Source organism: Paroedura picta, chromosome 1 (assembly GCF_049243985.1).
Source record: "Paroedura picta isolate Pp20150507F chromosome 1, Ppicta_v3.0, whole genome shotgun sequence".
NCBI classification, from domain to species: Eukaryota; Metazoa; Chordata; class Lepidosauria; order Squamata; family Gekkonidae; genus Paroedura; species Paroedura picta.
The window spans coordinates 147979582-148002092 of NC_135369.1; the positions used below are offsets into that span (position 1 = coordinate 147979582).

At 41.4% G+C, this 22511-nt stretch overlaps 1 protein-coding gene across 1 annotated transcript in view; it reads left to right on the forward strand.

Annotated features, from left to right (window-relative positions):
* Positions 1-22511, forward strand: part of LOC143822494 (protein eyes shut homolog) — a 672231-nt gene that overhangs the window by 458855 nt on the left and 190865 nt on the right. The window contains exon 22 of the mRNA XM_077307707.1: positions 1524-1753. Within this exon, the coding sequence (XP_077163822.1) occupies positions 1524-1753 (230 nt within the window). The remainder of the gene's footprint in view (positions 1-1523; positions 1754-22511) is intronic.

Sequence of the window (22511 nt, forward strand, 5' to 3'; positions counted from 1 at the left end):
AGCACCTAACAGATTTCTCTTTGCCACCCAGCAAGCCCTTTGATTCTATACATGAGTGCATTCCTCATAATAATTTGACCACTGAGGAAGACCCCTCAAGGTCGAAACGCATTTGGTCCATTCTATCTTGGTCTATTCCATGTGTAGTTAGAAATGTGATGTTTTTAAATTATGAAGACTATGTTTTAAAATGTTGAACTAGTGCACTTTATGTAATAAATATTTAAAAATTGTAAACATTATTTTTGCAGCTCAACCAATGGGTTCATAATTTTTCTTGTTAGGCTGGGGTTTGGTTTCCCTTTTTGGTTTTGCAAAGAACTAGATAGTCAGTGACTTCTTTTGCCCCTCCAGCACATCAGGTTCTGATACTTAGAGCTCTCTGAAATCACCTGTTCTAAGGTGATGGAGAGAAAATAACTAAATCCACATAAAATGCTCAGAAATGCTTTGCTGCATAATGACAGCTATTTCATGAAGCCCTTTGTTTTTATTGTATTAGCCTTTAACCTAGTTTTTTTTAACAGGCTTTTTACACTATGCAAGGCAATTTAATACTTCTTTTGTGGAACTATGTTTTACTGATTCCATTCCTTTTGATTACCATGATGGTTTGATAATTTGTCTTCTTGAATTTTCAGTTCACCAGTGAAATCAACCTTCCTTGTTCATGTTCACAATTTCGAAGCTTGCCCAAATGATGGGGCTATGTAGTGGAACACAATCTACTTGCATCTACTCAGGAAGGATGGGCTACAAAAATAAAGTTGTTATTATTATTATCTATCAATGATTTTCAAACTGCTCCAGGAGTGCCTGAGATTTCTCAGAAACCTATCAGATTGCTCAGTGAGAAGAGCAGTAATGGTATACATTTGTATATACCCTCTGTTTAAAGCCTGACCTACATACAACCCTGTATGGTAGATTAGGCTGAGAGTGTGTGACTGGCCCATGGTTACCCAACAAACTTCTGTGGTAGAGTGGAGATGCAAACTTAAGTATCCCATATTCTATCCCACCACTCTAACCACCATGCAATACTAGAGAATGAAAAATGAATTTTTTCACCATATACAGGCATTCACTAAAATGCATGACTAGAACTGAAACTGTCTCTTTGCTAGGTCACATTCTCAGCTGACAACAGAAAGATTTCTCTAAGTCTGAACAAAGCATCACATGAACAGCGAGTGCATCCAACATGCCATAAAATCTTGCATTAGCTGCATTCCATGACCAGTTGGCTTGTGTTCCTGGGTAGGCAGATTAATGTGAAAGTTGTACACCTAGTCCTTGACCTGTTTGCACAGATTACTTTTCTCTTGGTTGGAGACTATGGATAGTTCTTTTGCTGCTTTTCAAAATTGCATTGCTTTATAGGTTATTTTATACATTTTATTACATAGAATATATTATACACTATATTATATAGAAATTGTTTTCAGTGATGCAGTGAAACATATAATATATAAGAGATAAAAGATAGGATTCAGGTATATTAAATATCTTGTCTCCTGCAGGTTTCCTGAAACTGAAGAAAGACCAACAGCGATCTTTGGCACAGTTCCAGATGTGCCCGAAATACTTCCGTCAACTTTGCCTTTACCAACTCATCCTGCATTATTGTCAGTCTGCCAGGAGACTTTGTGCCATAATGGAGGGTCTTGCCATTTGATTGATCTTCCTGATGGTGCAGCTTCATTTCAGTGTGACTGCCCACTACATTTCACTGGGCGTTTCTGTGAAAAAGGTAAAAGTGTTTCATTTTCTCCAGCTCCATAAAATTTAGAAAGAACTGCAAGCCGTTGCTGTTTACACTAGAACGTGTGGAATAAATTCATTGGCTTGTATGGAAATATGTACATGGCATCCTGTGGCAAATCTCTGCTGGCTGAAGGGATTTTCATCAATCTTTCCAACCCACTTGCAGGCCAAAACATTAGATGAAAAGGAGTATTTCTTCATCCAGAACTTAAGATGTGGAATTCACTGCCACAGGAAGTAGTGGCAGCTACAAGGTCGGGGCTCTTTAGCCTGTAAAAATGATGACTGAGGGGTGATATGATAGAGGTTTACAAAATTATATGTGGGATAGAGAAGGTAGAGAAGGATGAATAGGACTCACCCTGGGCGAGATTTGCTGCCATGGGGGAGCCCTACGCCACAGAAGGACCTGGCATTGAGGTCCTTCAAGTCCCAGCACCCTTGCGGATGCAGCTTCACTCAGTGGTGGAGGGAAAGGGGGTGGGCCAGGCCCTTTATTAGGGGCTGGCTAGAGGCATACTGCCTCTTTCCCTCTTCTCCCCAAGATGAGGTTGGATGCCCTCCCTGTTATTTTTTTGTTGGTTATTTTTTTAATGTTATACATTGAGAATGTGATTATCAGTCACAACTTGTGGGATTTTGAGTATACAGTGGATCCATTTTCAAAGCAGATCATACCTGTATGCTTGCCTGCTCTATAGAGGGGCCTCTCTAAGAAGCTGTGGTCTAGCGGAGCCAGACATCACCTCCCACACTCACGGAGGAGGAAAGGCCTTGATGGCTGAACCACATTTTAGGGTGGCAAGAGAACCCAACAGAAGCTCATGCCTCAACAGGTTCCCAACCATTGCCACTTCCCTGTGGGACCAGCAGACCATTGGGGGCCCAAGGATCCTGGTGGTTTGCCAGATGTACCTGGGCATTTCTGGTGATGTCAAGGGACTGTCTTGTGGCCAGTGAACCACAAAAGGGCCAGATCTTAATACCCATGCTGTTTAATGCTCTGAAATCAATAAAGTTGTAGATAGTTTTACATCAAAGAATGTTGCTTGTCAGGGTCCTGATTTAGGTGTGGTTAGCGTCCCCCTGCAAAGCAAAGAAGTCCTTTACTCCCTTTCTCACAATACAAGAACTCATGGAACAGATAAAGGGGAGGACTTCTTCACCCAAAGAATTTACTGCTGCTGTAAGTGGTGGTGGTTATAAGTATAGACAGCTTCAAGAGGGCATTGGGTAGACATGGAGCAGTGATCCATCAGTAGCTATTAGCCATAAGGTATAGATGGAATAGTATGTCTGGAGTAGAGATGCTTTGTATTCTTGGTGCTTAGAGGGCAACTGCGGAATGTTTTCTGAAGTTCTAGTCCCACTGGTGGACCTCCTCATGGCATCTGGGTTTTGGCCACTGTGTAACAGAGTATTGGGCTGGATGGGTCATTTGCCTGATCCAACGTGGCTTCTTTATATAAGGATTTAGTTTTTAAGAGATCCACTAATAACAACATTTCCAAAATACTAGAAAATGGGAAGCTTTCCTAAGTCTCATTGCGTACAGCAGAATTTAGTTTGCTTTCTCTTTTTCATACATATTGAATTCTAACCATAAGTATTCTGTGCTCTGTTGGGTGTTGTAAGAAAACATACAGTCTGTCTTAATTAAGTTACTTTAAAAATAATGTGCAAATATTAGGCGAATCAGTCAATAGCTCTTGCATTTTATATTTTCAAAACTCTTTTATTTGATTACTTACTAAGAACTTAATTTCCTTGATATGTTTGCTATTTAGCTTTAAATGACAGTTAGCTTCTAAGGTGCATTCTCCTTTTGTTGACACTGGATGATTTCCATTAGTGTTATTGGGAATTGCTAGTGTGTAACAGAATGAAAGAGTGCCCATATTATAATTAAAGCTCTAATATCTTCCTAATAGACTTTCTATTGTATGAAAAAAGTACAGGGTGACCAGAGCCAAAAATGCACTTGCCAGATTGTCAATATATCTAAAAGTAATGGGGACTGAATTCATAATACTGACTGAAAGTAGATCATTATGCTATATGTGAATCCAGTAAATGACTCTGAGATAGAAAAGTTGAGTCCTCCTTAATGATGCCTCAAATATGAGAGCTATTCATTAAAAAAATCATTTTTGCCATGTCTGTAGTAAATTAAAATGTACTTTTATTTTAAATAGCTGGTGGTAAAGAACTGTGTGAATGGTACACATTTTATGTAAAGGTAAAGGTATCCCCTGTGCAAGCACCGGGTTGTGTTTGACCCTTGGGGTGACGCCCTCCAGCGGTTTTATGGCAGACTCAATACGGGGTGGTTTGCCAGTGCCTTCCTCAGTCATTACTGTTTACCCCCCAGCAAGCTGGGTACTCATTTGACCGACCTCGGAAGGATGGAAGGCTGAGTCAACCTTGAGCTGGCTGCTGGGATTGAACTCCCAGCCTCATGGGCAGAGCTTCAGACTGCATGTCTGCTGCCTTACCACTCTGCACCACAAGAGGCTCTACATTTTATGTAGTGTTCTTAAAGAATCCACTCAAATAGGGTAAATGTTGTGCACCAATTTATTTAAGAGAGAAATTGTGGGTTTTTAATATTAAAAATGTATGCTCTAACACAGAGGTAGTCAACCTCTGGTCCCCCAGATGTCCATGGACTACAATTCCCATGAGCCCCTGCCAGCATTTGCTTTTGTTAGAGCCAGCATTTTGCATTTGTTAGAGCCCCTGCTCTAACATATCTCCTGCCTTATTTAGGATTGGTCCAGTTTTCCTTGCATACCACTTTATAAAATTAGGAACTGGTAGTGTGCCAGTTTCTCAGACCTCAGCCCCACCTAAAAAATGCACTTCTTGACATTTGCATTGGAACAGATAACTTTTCACTCATTTTGCCTCAAGCAGCGTCTTTCAAAAAACTGAGATGTGTTGATTTTAGCCCAGAGAGAAGCATTTGAAATTGTGCAAGTATCTATGAGGGTTGGGAGGCAGAAGAGCAGGACAATTTTCTCCAGGCCCATTCCGGGTACTTATTACTTCAGCGATTCAGTCACAGACAAAACAGAAGGCCTGTCATCCCAGTACTGGGTGGGATTTTATGCTTTTAACATAAGACGTCAACAAAAAGAAACATACATGAACTGCTGTGCAGATATTGTGATACAGAGATGGGAGACATGCAGCTGTTGAATTCCTCCCTCTTGTGTGAGGATCAAAATCAGAAGAGTACTGCAAGAGCACACAAAGTGTCTTACAGCTAGAATCATAGAATCATAGAATCATAGAGTTGGAAGGGACCTCATGGGCCATCTAGTCCAACCCCTTGCATTGTGCAGGACACTCACAACCCCATCGCTCATCCCCTGTAACCTTCCATCCCCTTAAACCATCACAGAATCAGCCTCTCCATCAGATGGCTATCCAGCCTCTGTTTAAACATCTCCAAAGATGGAGAACCCACCACCTCCCGAGGAAGCCTGTTCCACTGAGAAACTGGAACTTCTTCGTGATGTTTAGAAGAAATTTCTTTTGAATTAATTTCATCCCATTGGTTCTGGCCCTTCCCTCCAGGGCAAGAAAGAACAACTCTGCTCCATCCTCTATATGGCAGCCTTTTAAATACTTGAAGATGGTTATCAGATCCTCTCTCAGTCGCCTCCTCTCCAGGCTAAATAGACCAAGCTCCCCCAACCTCTCTTCATACGTCTTGGTCTCCAAACCCCTCACCATCTTTGTTGCCCTCCTCTGGACACGCTTCAGTTTGTCTACATCCCTCTTCAATTGGGGTGCCCAAAACAGAACACAGTACTCCAAGTGAGGCCGAACCAGAGCAGAGTAAATCTCATATGGATTAGTTGCTTGCTCTCATATATCAGCCGCAACTGGCCTGAATATTACTATACAAATATACTTCCCCTAAGTAGTTGCGAAAATGGTAGAAGGAAAAAATCAAGACCACTCATTTTGCTTTGGCTTCATTTTCAAATTGAAATTTAATTTAAGGGTTTGGACTAGATGACCCATGAGGTCCCTTCCAGTTCTATTCTATGATTCTAACTACATTACGAATTTGTCTTTGAAAATAGAGTGTAAGATTTCATTTAATTTCTCTTTTTACCTTCTATGCTTTCAAGCACTTAATACCATACTTCTGTGTAATAGATAGATAGATAGATAGATAGATAGATAGATAGATAGATAGATAGATAGATAGATAGATAGATAGATAGATAGATAGATAGATAGATAGATAGATAGATAGATAGATAGATAGATAGATAGATAGATAGATAGATAGATAGATAGATAGATAGATAGATAGATAGATAGATAGATAGATAGGATTCATATCCCTCTAAGCTAATTTCATAATGTGACCATGTCTCCTGTAATAGAACCACATCAAAACCTTTGATAAAACATATGAAATCTGGATCATTCACCTTACTTTTCCAAGTAACATTCCAGGAGAGGATCTTGATTGCTGGGAGAGAGGGGTCCTTTAAGAGTCAATCAGTTTCAATTAGCTGCTCAAGAGATTTGTTAGGGTCAAAGAAAACACTGCCATTACCCTTTCCTGGACAATTGTGTCTATGTGCTGTCTTGATAGACAGACAGACAGACAGACAGATGTGAAACCTGCTTCATACTAGAGGTTGGATAATTTGCTTAATAACCTTGTTCAGCTCATCAGTGTTAAATGATTTGTAATTATTTACTATCCTTAGCATTTTATGAATCCTCTTCCATTCTGTAACAGCTTGTCCAGTCCCTTAAGAGAAAAGATATTTGGTCTAAAGTGTTACTACTGATACATCTATTTGCATACAAACCATTTTTTCCTCTGATCCATTTTTGAGAAGCCTTAGGGAATAGCAGATGGTATGGGTGGAAAAGAGAATGAGATGTGTATATATATTGCAAGCAATAAAGAAAGGTCTGAAAACGTCAGACTGGTTCTAATACTTTTGTATTTGCATATCCAAGGGAGGAAATATTTTATCAAAGCTTCACCCATGTGCACATTATCATGATAGCATTTAAATTGTCAGCTTTACCATCAAGTTACATTTCTGCCATGGTTGTGGCTCAATGAGTGGAAATAGAGCCACCTGCGGCCACTTTCTTCTCATTCAGACAAATCCACATTAAGCTTTGTTTTGTTTTGTATATTTGTGAGAGACAACCAGCTAGGGCCTTTATCAAAACAATTTCACCTTGAAAACCAAGATCTTCCACTGACTTAGCTGCTAGTTTAGCAGAGCAGTCCTCTAATGGACTTGCTCTGTGAGGGCCAGCCATGGCATCACTACGATGCCTTGTCCGTCCCTGGTGTTCCCCCCATTCAGTTGGAACATCAGCAAAACCTACATCTGACCTGACCCCTCCCTTTGCTGTGTGCTCCCTCTACAACCCAGCAGTTCTCACCCAGAAATCACTCAGCGACTTGTCAGCTCTCCATGCACTGTGTGTGCCATTGGCAGGGGACACGCAGTCCTAGGCCACTGCCAAAGCCTTCCCTAGATTGTAATTTGCAGATGTGCCAAAACTATTAGCAGAATTAGAACAATCTACTCTGTTGCTGTATTGCAACATCTACACAGTGAATGGGCCTCCACACCCACTTTCCAAAATCTCCCAGACAAACAGTAGAGGCTCAGGCCTCTGCAGCTCTCCCTGTTGAATTTCCACCTGCAGAATTGATGTCCCTGCTCCAGGGAGTGGTTTGTTACATCCATTGTGGAGGGTAAGCATTTCCAGACCAGGCAGAGAATCCCTTAATAATAATTTAACTGAAGCTGCAGCTTAGTCCAGTTATTAGGGCATTTCCCAAATTCAGTGTCCAGAACTTCTCTTCTCATAGAGTTTTATTCAGGTGAAAAGTCACACCCCAATTAAGTAATCTTTCAGTTGATTAGCAATTAGTTGTTAGAAATCCAACTGGGAAAGCAAAGTAATTCAAGAATTCTCTTTAAGGAACTTTAAGAGTATGAGATCTTAATATTTTGCCATTATTGTGGTCGATTTCTTAATAACATCCATGACAGAGCTCATAAGACATGCTGCATATTTTTAGTAGCTTAAAATCAGTCTGCTTGAATGACTCATTCTGTAGCATGAGCTGTGAGGCCTGACTACTGTATTTGGCAAGAGTGGATACTTCATAAATCACCTGCAATTGGTTGTAAGCAGTGTAGTGTCCAAGTTTGCAGAGGAGATGAGAATCTGAGAAGGTTGAGAAAACTGATACTTTATAAATAAAAATGTAATTTTGTTTATGGAGCTCAAATATATAAAAGTATAAAAAAATAATAAAACGGCAAGGCATAACGCAAGTCACACGTGTATAAGTTAGTTCTCTCCTAACATCCAAAGATCTAATGTGCTTCGACCTACACAGGTCTTCCTCAGAGGTCAGTATTAAGTACACACAATTGTTTTAGTGGAGGTCTCTTGCATATCCACTGGATGTCAAATGTTCATATACGGATAAGGGTATCTCAAGTGGCTGTCTTCAATAACCTCCCCTGGTTTGGAACAACACCTGCTGTGTGCTCTTGTGTACCTATTAAAGGATGAGCTAACTACCGTTTGCAGGATCTTGACTCTATTTCAGATTGGGTTTTTCCTCCCCTTTTTGTTTTGTTTTGTTTTTGTTTGTTTGTGTACAAGTTTGCAGGGGATACAAATTATTTAGAATGGTAAAAACCAAGAATGGCTCTGAAAATGTCTAGGAGGACTGCCACAAATTGGGTGAATAGGCAATAATGTGGCAAATGAAATTAAATGTAGATTTTAAAATCCCAGCTTCAGGTATGCACTAATGAGGGCTGAAGTAGCTGAGACTAAGGAAAGAGACATTGGGGTTGTGGTGTCAACCCAATGTCACTCAGCAGCAAGGGGAAATCAAACTCTTCGCTAGGGATTATTAGGAAAGGGATTGAAAATAAAATAATCAATATTATAAAGCCCCTGAATAGATCTACCGTGTGGCCTCATTTCAAAAGCAGTATGAAATTCCAGTAATCATATTTTTAAAAAGAACATTGGAAAGCTGATAAAAGGTGAGAAGAGGGCAACCAAGATGATTAAGGGGTTAGAGGACCTTCATTGTGAGGAAAATCTGAAGAGTCTGGGGCTTTTCAGTTTTAAAAAAAAGATGACTGGGGGTGACATAATAGCTATTTATTAAATTATGCACACATTAGGAAGAGTGGACAGAGAATTATTTCTCTCTCTTCCTAAGTGCTAGAATTCAAAGACATCCATTTAATTTTATTGGCAGTAGATTCAAGATGGGCAAAAGATAATACTTCTTTATACTGAGTGCCAGAGGCATTAAACTTGGATTAAAGAGACTGAGCAATGATATTAGGGCTCTCTCAGCCTCACCCACCTCACAGGGTGTCTGTTGTGGGGTGAGGAAAGGGAAGGCAACTGTAAGCTGCTTTGAGACTCCTTCGGGTAGAGAAAGGGATCATATAAAAACCAACTCTACTTCTTCATAAAGAACAGGAATGTGCTAATCATCTCCCCAAAGTCTTGCCTCTCCTCCATATCTCTTAACCAATCCTTATGATTTTGGTGTTATGCAAATCTAATGATTGTCAGCCAATTAAAACCCATGGAAGTACTCTAGATGGGAGGGTCTGAGCCAGCCTTAGCTTCATAGTGGGTGAAAGTTTTCATGGCTCTATAGAAGAACTTTAGCTTACCTGGGCTTTTATTTGGTTTTTAGAAGAAGAGTTGTTCTTATATGCTGCTTTTATCTTCCAGAAGGAGTTTCAAAACCCCTTCTCTTTCCTCTCCCTACAATACATGCCCTATGACAGTGGTCCCCAACCTTTTTATCACCGGGGACCACTCAACACCGGGGACCACTCAACGCCTTTTACTGAGGCCCGGTGGGGGGGGGTAGTTTACTCCTCTACTCTCAACCACTGCCCTAGCGCTCTCTGAATGCTATTGTAATGTTTAAACATCCCTTCAAAATAAGATACAGACACGCCACAACAATGAAGTGTGTTGTAAAGAGCTGGGGGGGATGAAGTAAAGGGCCGGGGGGGGGGGGGAGAAGGCGTCCTTTGGGGCCCACCTCCAATTAGTTGAAGGACCACATGTGGTCCGCGGCCCACAGGTTGGGGATCACTACCCTATGAGGTAGGTGAGGCTGAGAGAGCCCTGATATTACTGCTTGGTCAGAACAGCTTTATTGGTGCTGTGGTGAGCCCAAGATCACCCAATTGGCTGCATGTGGAGGAGGAGTGGGGAATCAAACCCAGATCACCAGATTAGAATTTGGTGCTTCTAGGATTTGGGGTTGGCTTAAGGAAGAAAGCTTGCTTCAATGAGACAAAAAAGCATCCTGATTGATGTGGAATATCTACTGGCATGACCCCTCCAATGCCCCCAGGGACCGCGCAAGTAGATGGGCAGTGGCGCCACAGCACTGAGGCGCACTCGGTGCTCTGTTGTCACCACTGCCAGTCTTCTGAGGCTGCCCCCGCTCTCCAGAGGACAAGGCCAGCCTTGGGAGACTGGCGGAGGCTGGGCCAGCCCAACAACACACAGTGCTGTGTATTGCTGGGCTGACTCCTGCTATGCCTCCAAGGCCACTCCCACCCTCCGTAGAGTGGGGGGAGCTTTGGGAGACTGGTTGGGGCAGGGCCAGCCCAGCAATGCACAGCACTATGCATCGCTGGGCTGGCCCTGCCCCTGAGATGCCTCCGAGGCTGCTCCTGCCCTCCAGAGAGCAGGGGCAGCCTTGAGGGACTGGTGGGGCCAGCACAGTGAGACATAATGCTGTGCTGGCTCCACCCCACCAGAAGACATGCCGTCTGGTAAGGAGGGGGTGGGGGCAGGGAGCAAGGATTATCGCCCCGTATGTGGCTGTTCCACATAAGGGGCGAGAATCCCTGTTGGCGGATTTTTTTGTACTACATTACTAACTTACACATACAGGTTCTGTGGACATGAGCTCTGTGTAGTAAAAGAGCAGTCTTGAATCTGCTGTGGTTAACTTGACAGGAGACTGGGGAATCAAATCTTCCTTCAGGGTTTATTTATATTAACTGAGGTTCTGTTACAAAATGGTTACATTCATTGGGGAAAGCTTGTAACCTATCGGGTGAAGTTGAAAAGCAGTTCACTGAATACCAAAAACATTTCCACTCAAGATTCTTATCCTGTTAAATACATCCTTTTCTGTTAAATGTTTTTCTCCATATTGGTCTTGTCTGTCCAGACAAGTATGTATGAATAAGCAATTTCTACTTACCTGATAAATAATTACAGTCTTGGTATAGCAGTTTCCCAAATAAAATTCCCTAAGGGAACGTATAACTTACATACTACCAACCTTTTAATCAAATCTTGTGTCCATTTTTAAAAATTAATTTGTGAGCAGTTGCAGTTTAAAGGATCTGTAGGAGAGGATAAAGCTAGGAATTGGATTTTGTTCAGTCCAAAAAGCAGTCTCTTCACAGTTTCCACACCACCGTCATTGCTACAAGTTCCATCAGGGGCCACTAGCCATGGTGACTAAGAGCATCTCTACATTCAGAGGCATTAAACCTCCAAATGTCCTTGCCAAGAGACAAGATCACAGGCGGGTCTCAGCCTTTATCAGGGACTTTCCCCCCACAGAGCAGTTCAGCAGTGGAGCAGGCTATCTAAGGAGGTGGTGAGCTCCCCATCATGGATGCTTTAGGCTGATCCTGCAATGAGCAGGCGATTGATGGCCTGTATGGCTCCTTCCAACTCTATGTTTATATTCTATTATGTTTTATTTACCTCTATGCCCTGTAACTGATTAGCCACTGGTTGAGTCAGGATGCCGGACTAGATGGACCAATGGTGTGATCCAGCAAGGCTTATACTATTGAGTTTCATGCAACTGTTCCTTAACTGAACCATTACTGGTCTACCAGTAGCTGATGAATATATATAAAAATGGCTATTTTAGTCCATGAAAGACCCTGATAAAATACATAAATTGCAACTGTAAGCTTTATTTTTTAAAAAATGAGAAATGAATAATGCTAATCCAATGTATTTTCAATACTAATAATGTCAGAAGAACAAACTTAAAGAGTGAACCTGTATTGAATTTGGACTGATGGGAAGCTATAAGATTTCATTTGGTCACCTTTTCCCCTTTATAGAATTTCACCTGGTTTTTTCCCATTTTTTACTTATTCCTCTCTCCTGCTGCAGCCCCAGGTTGCTCCTGATCCTCTGCATGGTCCAGCCCAACTTGTATAATGGCTCTTGCAACTCAAATAAACTAACAAAACCATGGTTACAGCAACCATTTGGGGAGAGGATGGCCACCTGGGTATAGCTGGTCCTGTTTAATTGATCAATTTATGTATACTGAGAGATGTAGTATTATTGAATTGTGCTTCCAGATATTCTTCTAGCTCCTTAACAATAAAGGTAGAGTTGCAAATGGTATGGGAGAAAGTAGTTTGTCTACTGCAGTTCTCAGAAGACAAATGGTAGTAAATGATTACCAAACTCAGCAGGACAATGACCTGCTATTCTGTTCCTCATTACAGCCCTGTTCATATGTCACAGTCATGTGTGTACATCTGTTTGTAAAAAAGCCTTTAGAAGCTGTGGAGGGTGGGAAAGTGGCAGCCCAGCCCTCCACAGCCTGCCTGGCTTGGTCTTTGGAAAATGTGCGGTTGGATGGGAAGTTGGGGACAGTGGTGACCTGTGTAGACACTGTTGCATGAATTGGGGGGTAGGAGGGCTAGTGCCCCTCGAAAGCAGCTGTTTTCTCCAGGAGAACAGATGCCATCCTTCCCTCCTCCCTTCCCTCTTTATGTGTCTTTCTTTCTTTCTTTCTTTGTCTTTCTTTCTCTTTTTTCTCTGTCTCTGTCTCTTTCTTTCATCCTGTCTTTCTTTCATCTTCCTGAAGGCTTCTATGCCCCCATCTGGAATTTGGCAACTCAGCTGGCTGCATCTGGGTGAGGCGTCAGGAAGCAAACCCAGCTCTTGAGATCAGAGTCTGTTACTCTTTAAGCACTTCACCACACTGGATCTCAAGATCGAGCAGGGAGTGGGGGTGGCCCAGAAGGTCACAGTGTAGGTGCATGTGCTAGCACCCATTGGGTTCCTGGGTGCATTTTCAAGAAGGCTAAACAAAACTGTGAATTTTTGCACAGAGGGACTCTAGATAACAGTATATAATCAGTCCTTGTGCTCAGCATAAAATGGTGCTGCTAATCTGTAATAATGTGATACAGCTGTGATACTTTAGATCTGCCTGTTCCTCAGTTTTCCTCAAAGTTGTTTAGTACCATTTTAAAACGTTGAGGAGGAATGATCCGATTATAATTATGAGAGATGAACTCACATACAGTATGTTTTAATGGAATGACTAATATCTAGATTTACACTTGCACTATAAGCTAGGAGGTAAGTCAGTGCTCTAGTAACACCATACTAGTCATATATAAAGAAAACTAAGTGTAACCTGTACATAGACTATGTACAGGGCTACAAAAAAAAAAGAAGATGGGGAGAATAGGCAAAGAAAAAACACCTACAACAACAAACATCTTTGTTTTTGTGAAGTGTTGTCGGACTTGGAGGATAACAATAGATTATTACTAGAGGAAAATAGACTGTATGTATGTGTCCTTGATGGGCTGCACTGAGCGCTTGGAGGAAAGGCAGGATAAAAATATAATAGATACCTATTGATTATAATGTATAAATGATGTTGGTGGTGGTGTGGCTTCAAACCCTGCTTCCTAATTCTGCGTGGAGGAACAGGAGACTGATTGCTGGTTAGTGGTACTTATTTTTTCTTTTTGTTGCTGCTTAGAAATCAGTGGCATTAATGCTCTGATTGATATTAAGGTAGTCAGTTATTGCTGTACCTCTGTGTTTCCTAGCAGCTGGAAAATGAGAACATTGTCCTAAATGTATGTTTTATGCCTGTGTAATTTGACTTGCATCATTACTTTTTTCACACATTTTAGTTCCTATAGACTAATCGTAGCAGATTTGAGTTTGTATTGGGATGGTGCCACCATTATCCAGAATGCCATGCCTCGCCTCCTGGGTATGCCCATCGCTCCAACCACTTATGTGTAGCCATGTTCCTATTTTAATCTGTGAAATATTGAAAGACATGAAATTAGGTTGGTGATTCCACTGTTCTGGCCAGGCACTAAGTGTGCCTCTATGGAACAGCAGAAGTAAAATACAACAGTGGCACCGCTCTATGAATTTCACAAATCTCTATCAAATTTGTAGAATGTTGCCACAGCACAGTGAGGTCACTTCTAGGCACATAAGTGGAAGTGATGTTATAGCATTGTATACCAAGCCATGCCCCTACTACACTGCCCAAAGCTCCCAGAAGTTGCCAGCCAGAGTTTCCGTCTACCTGGTGGGGCTTGGAGAACTTCTGGAAATTCAACTGATTTTCAAATGATAGATATTTGAACACAATGGAAAAATGAGCAAATGAGAACAAGATGCAATTTAATAAAGATAAGTGTAAAGTTCTGCATCTGGGTCAAAAAAATGAAAAGCATGCCTACTGGATGGGGGATACGCTTCTAGGTAACACTGTGTGTGAACGAGACCTTGGGGTACTTGTGGATTGTAAACTAAACATGAGCAGGCAGTGTGATGCAGCGGTAAAAAAGGCAAATGCCATTTTGGGCTGTATCAACAGGGGCATCACATCAAAATCACAAGATGTCATAGTCCCATTGTATACGGCACTGGTCAGACCATGCCTGGAGTACTGTGTGCAGTTCTGGAGGCCTCACTTCAAGAAGGACATCGATAAAATTGAAAGGGTACAGAGGAGAGTGACGAGGATGACCTGGGGCCAAGGGACCAAGCCCTATGAAGATAGGTTGAGGGACTTGGGAATGTTCAGCCTGGAGAAAAGGAGGTTGAGAGGGGACATGATAGCCCTTTTTAAGTATTTGAAAGGTTGTCATTTGGAGGAGGGCAGGATGCTGTTCCCATTGGCTGCAGAGGAAAGGACACGCAGTAATGGGTTTAAACTACAAGTACAACGATATAGGCTAGATATCTTGAAAAAAAATTTCACAGTCAGAATAGTTCAGCAGTGGAATAGGCTACCTAAGGAGGTGATGAGCTCCCCCTCACTGGCAGTCTTCCAGCAAAGGTTGGATACACACTTTTCTTGGATGCTTTAGGATGCTTAGGGCTTAGGGCTGATCCTGCGTTGAGCAGGGGGTTGGACTAGATGGCCTGTATGGCCCCTTCCAACTCTATGATTCTATGATTCAGCAGTGAAATAGGCTGCCTAAGGAGGTGGTGAGCTCCCTCTCACTGGCAGTCTTCAAGCAAAGGTTGGATTCACACTTTTCTTGGATGCTTTAGGGTGCTTTGGGCTGATCCTGCGTTGAGCAGGGGGTTTGATTAGATGGCCTGTATGGCCCCTTCCAACTCTATGATTCTGTGATTCTATATTAGATTCCATGGAGGAAATGGCTACTTTCCTGGTAGGCTCTGTGACACTGAGAGGCCATAAGGAAGGATCAAAATTTAAACTTTTTCCCATAGACATTTAGCAGTAGTTTGCAAATTAAAGTGCTCAGAAGGCAAAATGGCAAGGTATAGCAACACTGGCAACTAAGATATGGGGAAATAAAAGTCTGACCACGAGCTAAAACAGGATGGTCTCCTAATCTCAAATTAGGAAAGATAGCCTTAAGCCCATGCTTGAAAGCCATATTAAGAAATTATAATATTAACTTCTTCTAGTGGCAGGCAAATCGCTCATTTAAATGTGTATGCGATGTATGAAGTTGTATGTTTAGGGTGTATAAGGAAAAGAGTGTGAGCCCAGGGAGGGTCCGGGAACTCCCAGACCCAGGGAGGGTCAGCTTAGATGTCACCCAGAGCACCCTGGGAGGGACAGTTTAAATGTGACCTTCCTGGATGAACTGTATAAAAGACTCTTTTGGACTAGCAAATTTTGAGAATCTAAATTCTCACGAAAGAGAGCTAAGCTTTCTCCTTATCTTTCTAAGAAAGAAAGATAAAAAGGTCTTTCTTTCTTACTGAAGTCTGTGAAATTTATCTGGCCTAACAACTTGTTGTATTTTACTGACTTTACCACCACTGTCTTCACCACCATCTCATAGGCTTTCATAAGCATCCAGTAAGATGTTCTCAAAGCTTTGTCATGAGTCTTCCTCCAAACTCGCTCTAGTCATGTCAGTTCCTGTTTCTTCTCACAGAGCTCCTCTGTATACTAGGGGGCCCGCTAGAGATAGGGGCAGAGAGGATATTGGGGAGCTATCTCATCAATGGTGGCCAGCATTCTGTCATGCCAGTTCATTTAGAGAAGTGCTGGGAGGCATTAGGTTCCACAAAGCACTCAAGGATCCTATCAGATCCATAAGTATCTGTGGGTGAGCTAGAATCTGCTGAGCGCCCAATTAAAGAGGAGTTGGCAGTCTTAGCCAAGTCTTCAGAGCACAGTGGTCTGACTATGACATGGCATTTGCTGTGACCAGATCCACACTCAACCCTGCACCAAAAATGAGGTCCCATCAGGCAGGCTTAACAACAAATTGCAAGATCCCTGGCATGGCTGACACAGATCCAGATTATTTCCAGAGGGCAGTAGCTCAGCATAGACGTTAAAGTCCCACAGAATTAACAGTCTAGCATTTACTACTGGGCAACTGTTTAAAGGATTGGAACACACATATTCCAATATTTCTGGGAATGAATACAGTGTGGGGAAATCTGACCTGAAACAGTATACGTTACTGTTCAAGTTTTCATTTGAACTTGAGTGCCTAGAAGGATTTCTGCTCTATCAAAATTGGACTTTGCTAGTTTTTGGCACCAGGAAAAAATTGTAGGGGCATGAAAAATCAAAGAAAAAAGACCAGGAAAGCAGCTGAATCACAAAGTAACAGAATATTATGAAATAGCTGTTTAAAGACAAGCAATTTGCTACTGCTATGGAATGTTATTTTTAAAGTCTGCTCTCTGAGTTCTTTTCCGGAGATCAACTAGAATTCATATACCAGGAAGATGATAGCAAATTCTAAGTAATCAAAAAGTTTGAACTATAACAATAAATATTGCTTTAAGTAGGAATTAATTGCTGAAGACACAGTTTGAGAGTTTAGGATTCATGCAGGCCAACACTTGTTTTGTTTTGCTTTACCCTCTAAATGAGCATGCTGGGAATTGTTTTTTTTTAATGGATTGTTTGCAAAAGCATTGACCTCAACTACTAATTTTCTAACTGTTTGAGCCATTTGTCATTCAAAGCATATTGGGAATTTAACAGTAACCTTTGCATCAGAATTGATAAATGGATACCAGTATGCTTTTTGTTTGTTTGTTTGTTTTTAATATCCTTCATTTTCAGAATATTGTGGAGAAGGGGAAAGAAAGTCCTTTTAGACTACCACAGACATAATCACTTTTCTTTTTGTGCTAATTTGATGATAATGAAGTTGTCTCCAGAAATATTATATACTAGGGGGCAAGCCCGTTGCATTCAAGAATACAATGGGCACTAGATTAGGGCGGTGAGGTGGAAGAACTCTGTGGACAGCTTCCCCCCCCCCCCAGACCTGAAAGCAGGCAGCTGTTAGGGAACTCACCAGCAGGGGCAGCTCTCATGTGACAGAGATCTGCAGCCTCTAAGCCTCTGAGGGAATGGAAGGAGGACGGGGTCATCAGGGATAGGGGATGGAAGGTGATTGGCTGGCCGCTGGAGCCAGTTGGAGGAGGAGGCACTCAGGGGCAGGACAGCCACCCTGAGTGACTGCTAAGCACTGAGTGGCACTTAAGCCATGAGACAACACTTCTTCAAGGCCTTACCATAAATATTAAGTGGAACTGATGTCTGCTGACTGGAAGACAGTTTACCCACTGTTTCTGAGCTTTACCCATTTGCATGCTTCTTTAGAAAATACTGCCTAAATAAGCAGGCCAGGTGATCAATAATGTCTTTGACCATTAATATAGTCTGCAACATAACCCACCCAAAGTCCTGATTCTCTTTTTCAGCATTGGCAGGGGATGTTTTTTGTCCTAATATCAAAACATTACTATACTTTACATTTGTATCTCACTATCTGGAATGGGATACAAAGTTATGGTTGCTACAATATTTTTTTTTTAGAGAGTTGAACCCAGTTCTCCAGATTAGAGGCTGCCACTCTTAACCACTACATGTGTATGGAAATGTAAGACAACCTCCCCTCCTTTTATGGTATCCCTTGGGAAAAAGTTACATTTAATTAAATACATTTACTGGGGATTTTGTGGGTTCCCCCACTAAATCAATTGCTTTCACTGCCAGAAATCTAGTGCTTTTTGTTTGTATTTTTGAGTAAGCTTGAGTATTGTTAATTTGGTTTGCCTGTGTCCTTGATAAAGTTTACATCTCTGATACTTGGTGTTACATTTTATGGCACACATGGCCCAGCCTGACAAAGTGATATTTTGTCAGATCCTGCCTGTATAACAAATGAGTTCAACACCGCTGCCTTGGATATTGGGAGGGGAGTGAAGGGGAAGAGAGTAAACCTGATAGTAACTATTGTGCTGTACTTGTTCTGCCATTCTTGATCATGAATGTCTTGCGGTTCATGTTTCCTTGTTCTGTTGTGTTAGGCTCAAATTCCCTGAAGCTTTCTGTTATCACATCTTGATTATCAGATTTTTCCATGCATCCACTGCCTTGTTCTGCACATGTCACATTGAATCTTTAAGTAGCAGAGCAACAATGAGAGAGCATTATTAGCAGGAGGTTTGCAAAGGAATGGTAAATACCATTGCAGAATGGTGAGATGCAAGGACTGAGGAGGAGCAGATCCTTAATAAGGGTTGCCCAAAGCACTGAGTCAGGTTTAGAACAATCTCTTGAATGGTCTGTGTCATTCATGTGTAAACCAGATACAAACTTGTACTGGTGCTGATGGTGATTTAATCTGATTACCCTGTTGCACTGTAGCTCTTTAATGTCAATGTCACAATTTGACTTGCCAGCAAAAGATGGGTAGATGGAGGGAGCAAGGGTGAAGTAGCTATGGAGCTTGATATTTTAAATGATCCAGGTAAGAAAGATATATATTTTAGATAGCGTTGTGGAATCACTTTTGTGATGGGCTGTGAATATAAGTGTTGTGGAATCTTATATGATATACTGCACCATACCATGTCCCAGTTTAAGAAGAAAATAACAAAGCTGGCACGCAGTGAAAGGAGGTAAAGACGGACTTTGGCAGTTCTTGAGTGCTAAGTGCATTTTCTTGGGAGGAATGAAATTTGGTTGCTGCAGCAATGTGACCTACCTTGAGCTCTGACTCTTTTTTTCTCTCTCCATAAAATAATTTAGAAGAGAATTGATATAAAATGGGACAAATGCCAGGGGGTATAGTCAGCAAATCACATACACAGATAAGTAGCAGATTTTCCCCACTGTATTTCTTTGACACAGCCTCAGACCCCTCCACTACTTCTGCTTTATAGTAATAATAATCTCTAACAATGTCATACTGCTCTATAGTTGGTCAGACTTTGTCTAGTAAAGTACACAGAGTACGTTGTCTCATCTTTTTGTTCTAATGAAGCTCTCGTCTGTGTGGATCTATACTAGTTACTCATCTGATAAATATAATCTGCTTATAGCCAACTTAATATTATAACTGTCAAGTAGTGGTGAGTTTCATAAGCCTATATTTTGTTGTGCCTGCAAAATATATCCCTAATATTACAGATTTGTTGTTGTTGTCTTTCTCAACCAGCTGAATTAGCCGAATCATACCTGAATCATTTTGGGCTTCTCTGATTTGGTTCCTTTACATTGTTGGGATATGTGATTCGGCTCCAGTAACCCTGAAAAAATACTCAAATCAGTATTGAATTGCCCACCTCTTGCTATGACTATGATGCATCTCCTTAAATTTCATCATTGGCTTCCCACCTCCTTCCAGATTAGCTAAAAATTGTTATTAATTACCTTTAGTACCTTTAGTACCATCTGTAGTCTTACTCCCCCTGCCATTTCTCAGGTCTTGTGGTCTTCATGTTTCACCATTTTCAGCCACCTGCAACTCTCCTACTGTTTCAATTGACTGTGTTCTTTTACCTTTGCTGCCTCATTTGCCTGGAACTATCTGCCAGAATGCCTCTTTCATTCTGCCTCAAAATCCATTGGCACACACCCCTTTTCTACTGAAACCAAGCAGAGATACATGGAACTGGAGTTGATGTGTATTCTTTCCATTGTCTTCCAGCTCCCACTCCTATCTTCGTTGCTAGCTCTATATCACATTTTAGATACCAGTTTCTTTGGGATCAGGACCTGTAAAGCATTGTGCAAATTGGTGTGGTATAGAAATAAACATAGCAATCATTTTAGTCTCCTGCTACACTTAGAAAGTGAAATTATGCATCTGATTCATATTCACATAAGAAATGTGTGACAACTCTCACCCATGGAAACCAAATACTATTCAAGGTATAATGATAAAAAATATTAACCTCTGTGTCTCTCACAGATGCTAAATGGGATAGAAAAGTTCTGTTTTGATAGTATTGATCACATTCTCCTTAATTGCTACATTAGCTGCTACTTATGTACATTTTGTAAGCCCTTTAGGGATCTGGGATTGATGATTTGGTTTTTATAATTGGCATGTTAGTTCCCATAAGCTGAAAGGGTATTGAAACATAGAATATTTATCATTTTCCTGGTATACCTAGTACTACTTGTTCCAGTTTTTGTTTGTTGGTTGGTTTTAAAAGATGTGTTGCTATTGATTGAGCTTTGAAAGTGGAGTATGTGATTTACATGCTGTTTTTTGATTAAAATAGAGTTGCCAACTGACAGGAGTCTGGGGGGGAGCAGGGACAAGGGGGAAATGCTGTTGAGCACAGCATGTCATTTCCAGGGAAAATCTGGAATTGGCACCATGCCTTTCTTTACCAACATAGGTTTTGGCTTTCCCTAGAATGGTCTGAAACTTCTTCAAGGATACTCCTGGAAGTAACATCATGATTGCTTTGTTGTTGTTGTTGTTGTTAGGTGCGAAGTCGTGTCTGAGCCATCGCGACCCAATGGACAATGATCCTCCAGGCCTTCCTGTCCTCTACCATTCCCCGGAGTCCATTTAAGTTAGCACTTACTGCTTCAGTGACTCCATCCAGCCGCCTCATTCTCTGTCGTCCCCTTCTTTTGCCCTCAATCGCTTCCAGCATTAGGCTTTTCTCCAGAGAGTCCTTCCTTCTCATGAGGTGGCCAAAGTATTTCAGTTTCATCTTCAGGATCTGGCATTCTAAGGAACAGTCAGGGCTGATTGCTAGATATTGTTTTTCTCTCTCCTCACACCACCTTGCGAGAGCAGCAGCAGGAAATGGGTGCCAAGGGTGGAGGATCCTCTGTCCCCATCAGAAATATTGTAACCCTGGATAATGTCTGTCCAGAGGACACAGACTTTTCTTCATCATTTGGCTGAAGCTGTGTTGATCTCATAAACCCTGTTTCTCCACTGAAGACAAAAATTCTGCTCAGGAAAAAAGATGAAAGATATGCTTTTGTATAACAGAATAATGAAGGATGAGATATGGAAGCCGTGCAAATACATTAGAGCTGCTTTGTACTTGGAGTGCTGACTTTCAAAGACTTTTGCTATGCTCACCATTTAGGAAGAATCAGGGGCCACAGGAGAAGGTTCAAATGTCTAGGTTTGTATTTTGATATCTTCATTATACTTCTGGTTGATATACAATATCACTCATGTATTTTAAGAACAAAATAATGCTCTGTTTTCCTGGAGAGCCAGCGTGATGTTGTAGTTAAGGGTGATGGCTCCAAATCTGGCGAGCTGGCTTTGATTCCCCACTCCTCCACATGCAGTTAATCAACATAGTGTATGGACGGGACAGATATTTGGTGTGGGGGGGGGGGGAATTGGGGCAGTAATGTTATGCTCCCAATTCAGACAGAATTAGAAGGAAAATTCATCTAAGGAGAGAAAGAGTATTGCTGCCCAGTTAAAAAGAGGACGTCAGGTGTAAGGATTTCCTCAGATTTGTGTATGAGAAAGTGCTTCAGACTCCTCAGCAGACAGTGGGATACTGGTTCTTCTAGTACTAGTAGTGGTAGAACTAGCCAAGAGTGACTGCGCCTTCTAGAAGGCAGGGGAATACAGTGGAACTAAAAAAAATTAAAAAGGCAGATGTGTGTTTAGGCAAACACAAGAAAAGCCTGTTAACTATTTTAAAGCCTATAACTTGGAAGTTCTAACTGAATAATATCTGATTTATATTAAAAAAGTGTGAATACCTCATTCCAACTTCCCTTTTCTTCTTTGTAAAATAAAATCTTGTTTGTTGTTTAAAAACTCCTCAGTTCCTAACTGACAAAGATTTAAAAAGAGGGCTCTTACAACATCCCATGACGTTCCAGGACTGATTAATGCCAAAAAGATATGACAGTCAGAGGGTGGGACCACAAAGCAAGGCTAGCTCAGTCTGCAAGCGAACATTTCTTTGGAGGGGAAAATTTACTTCAGAGTGGGGAAGGGTGTAGTGGTCTGTCATAGTCATCCTGAAAGGTCTTGAAATCTGCTACTGTCCTTCAGTCTAGAGTAGACAACAAAAGGAGCCCACTCCAATGAATGGGAGACCAGGAAATCTAGAAGTAGTTAGGCACCTTGAGTAACCATAAATATTCAAAATATTTTACCCAT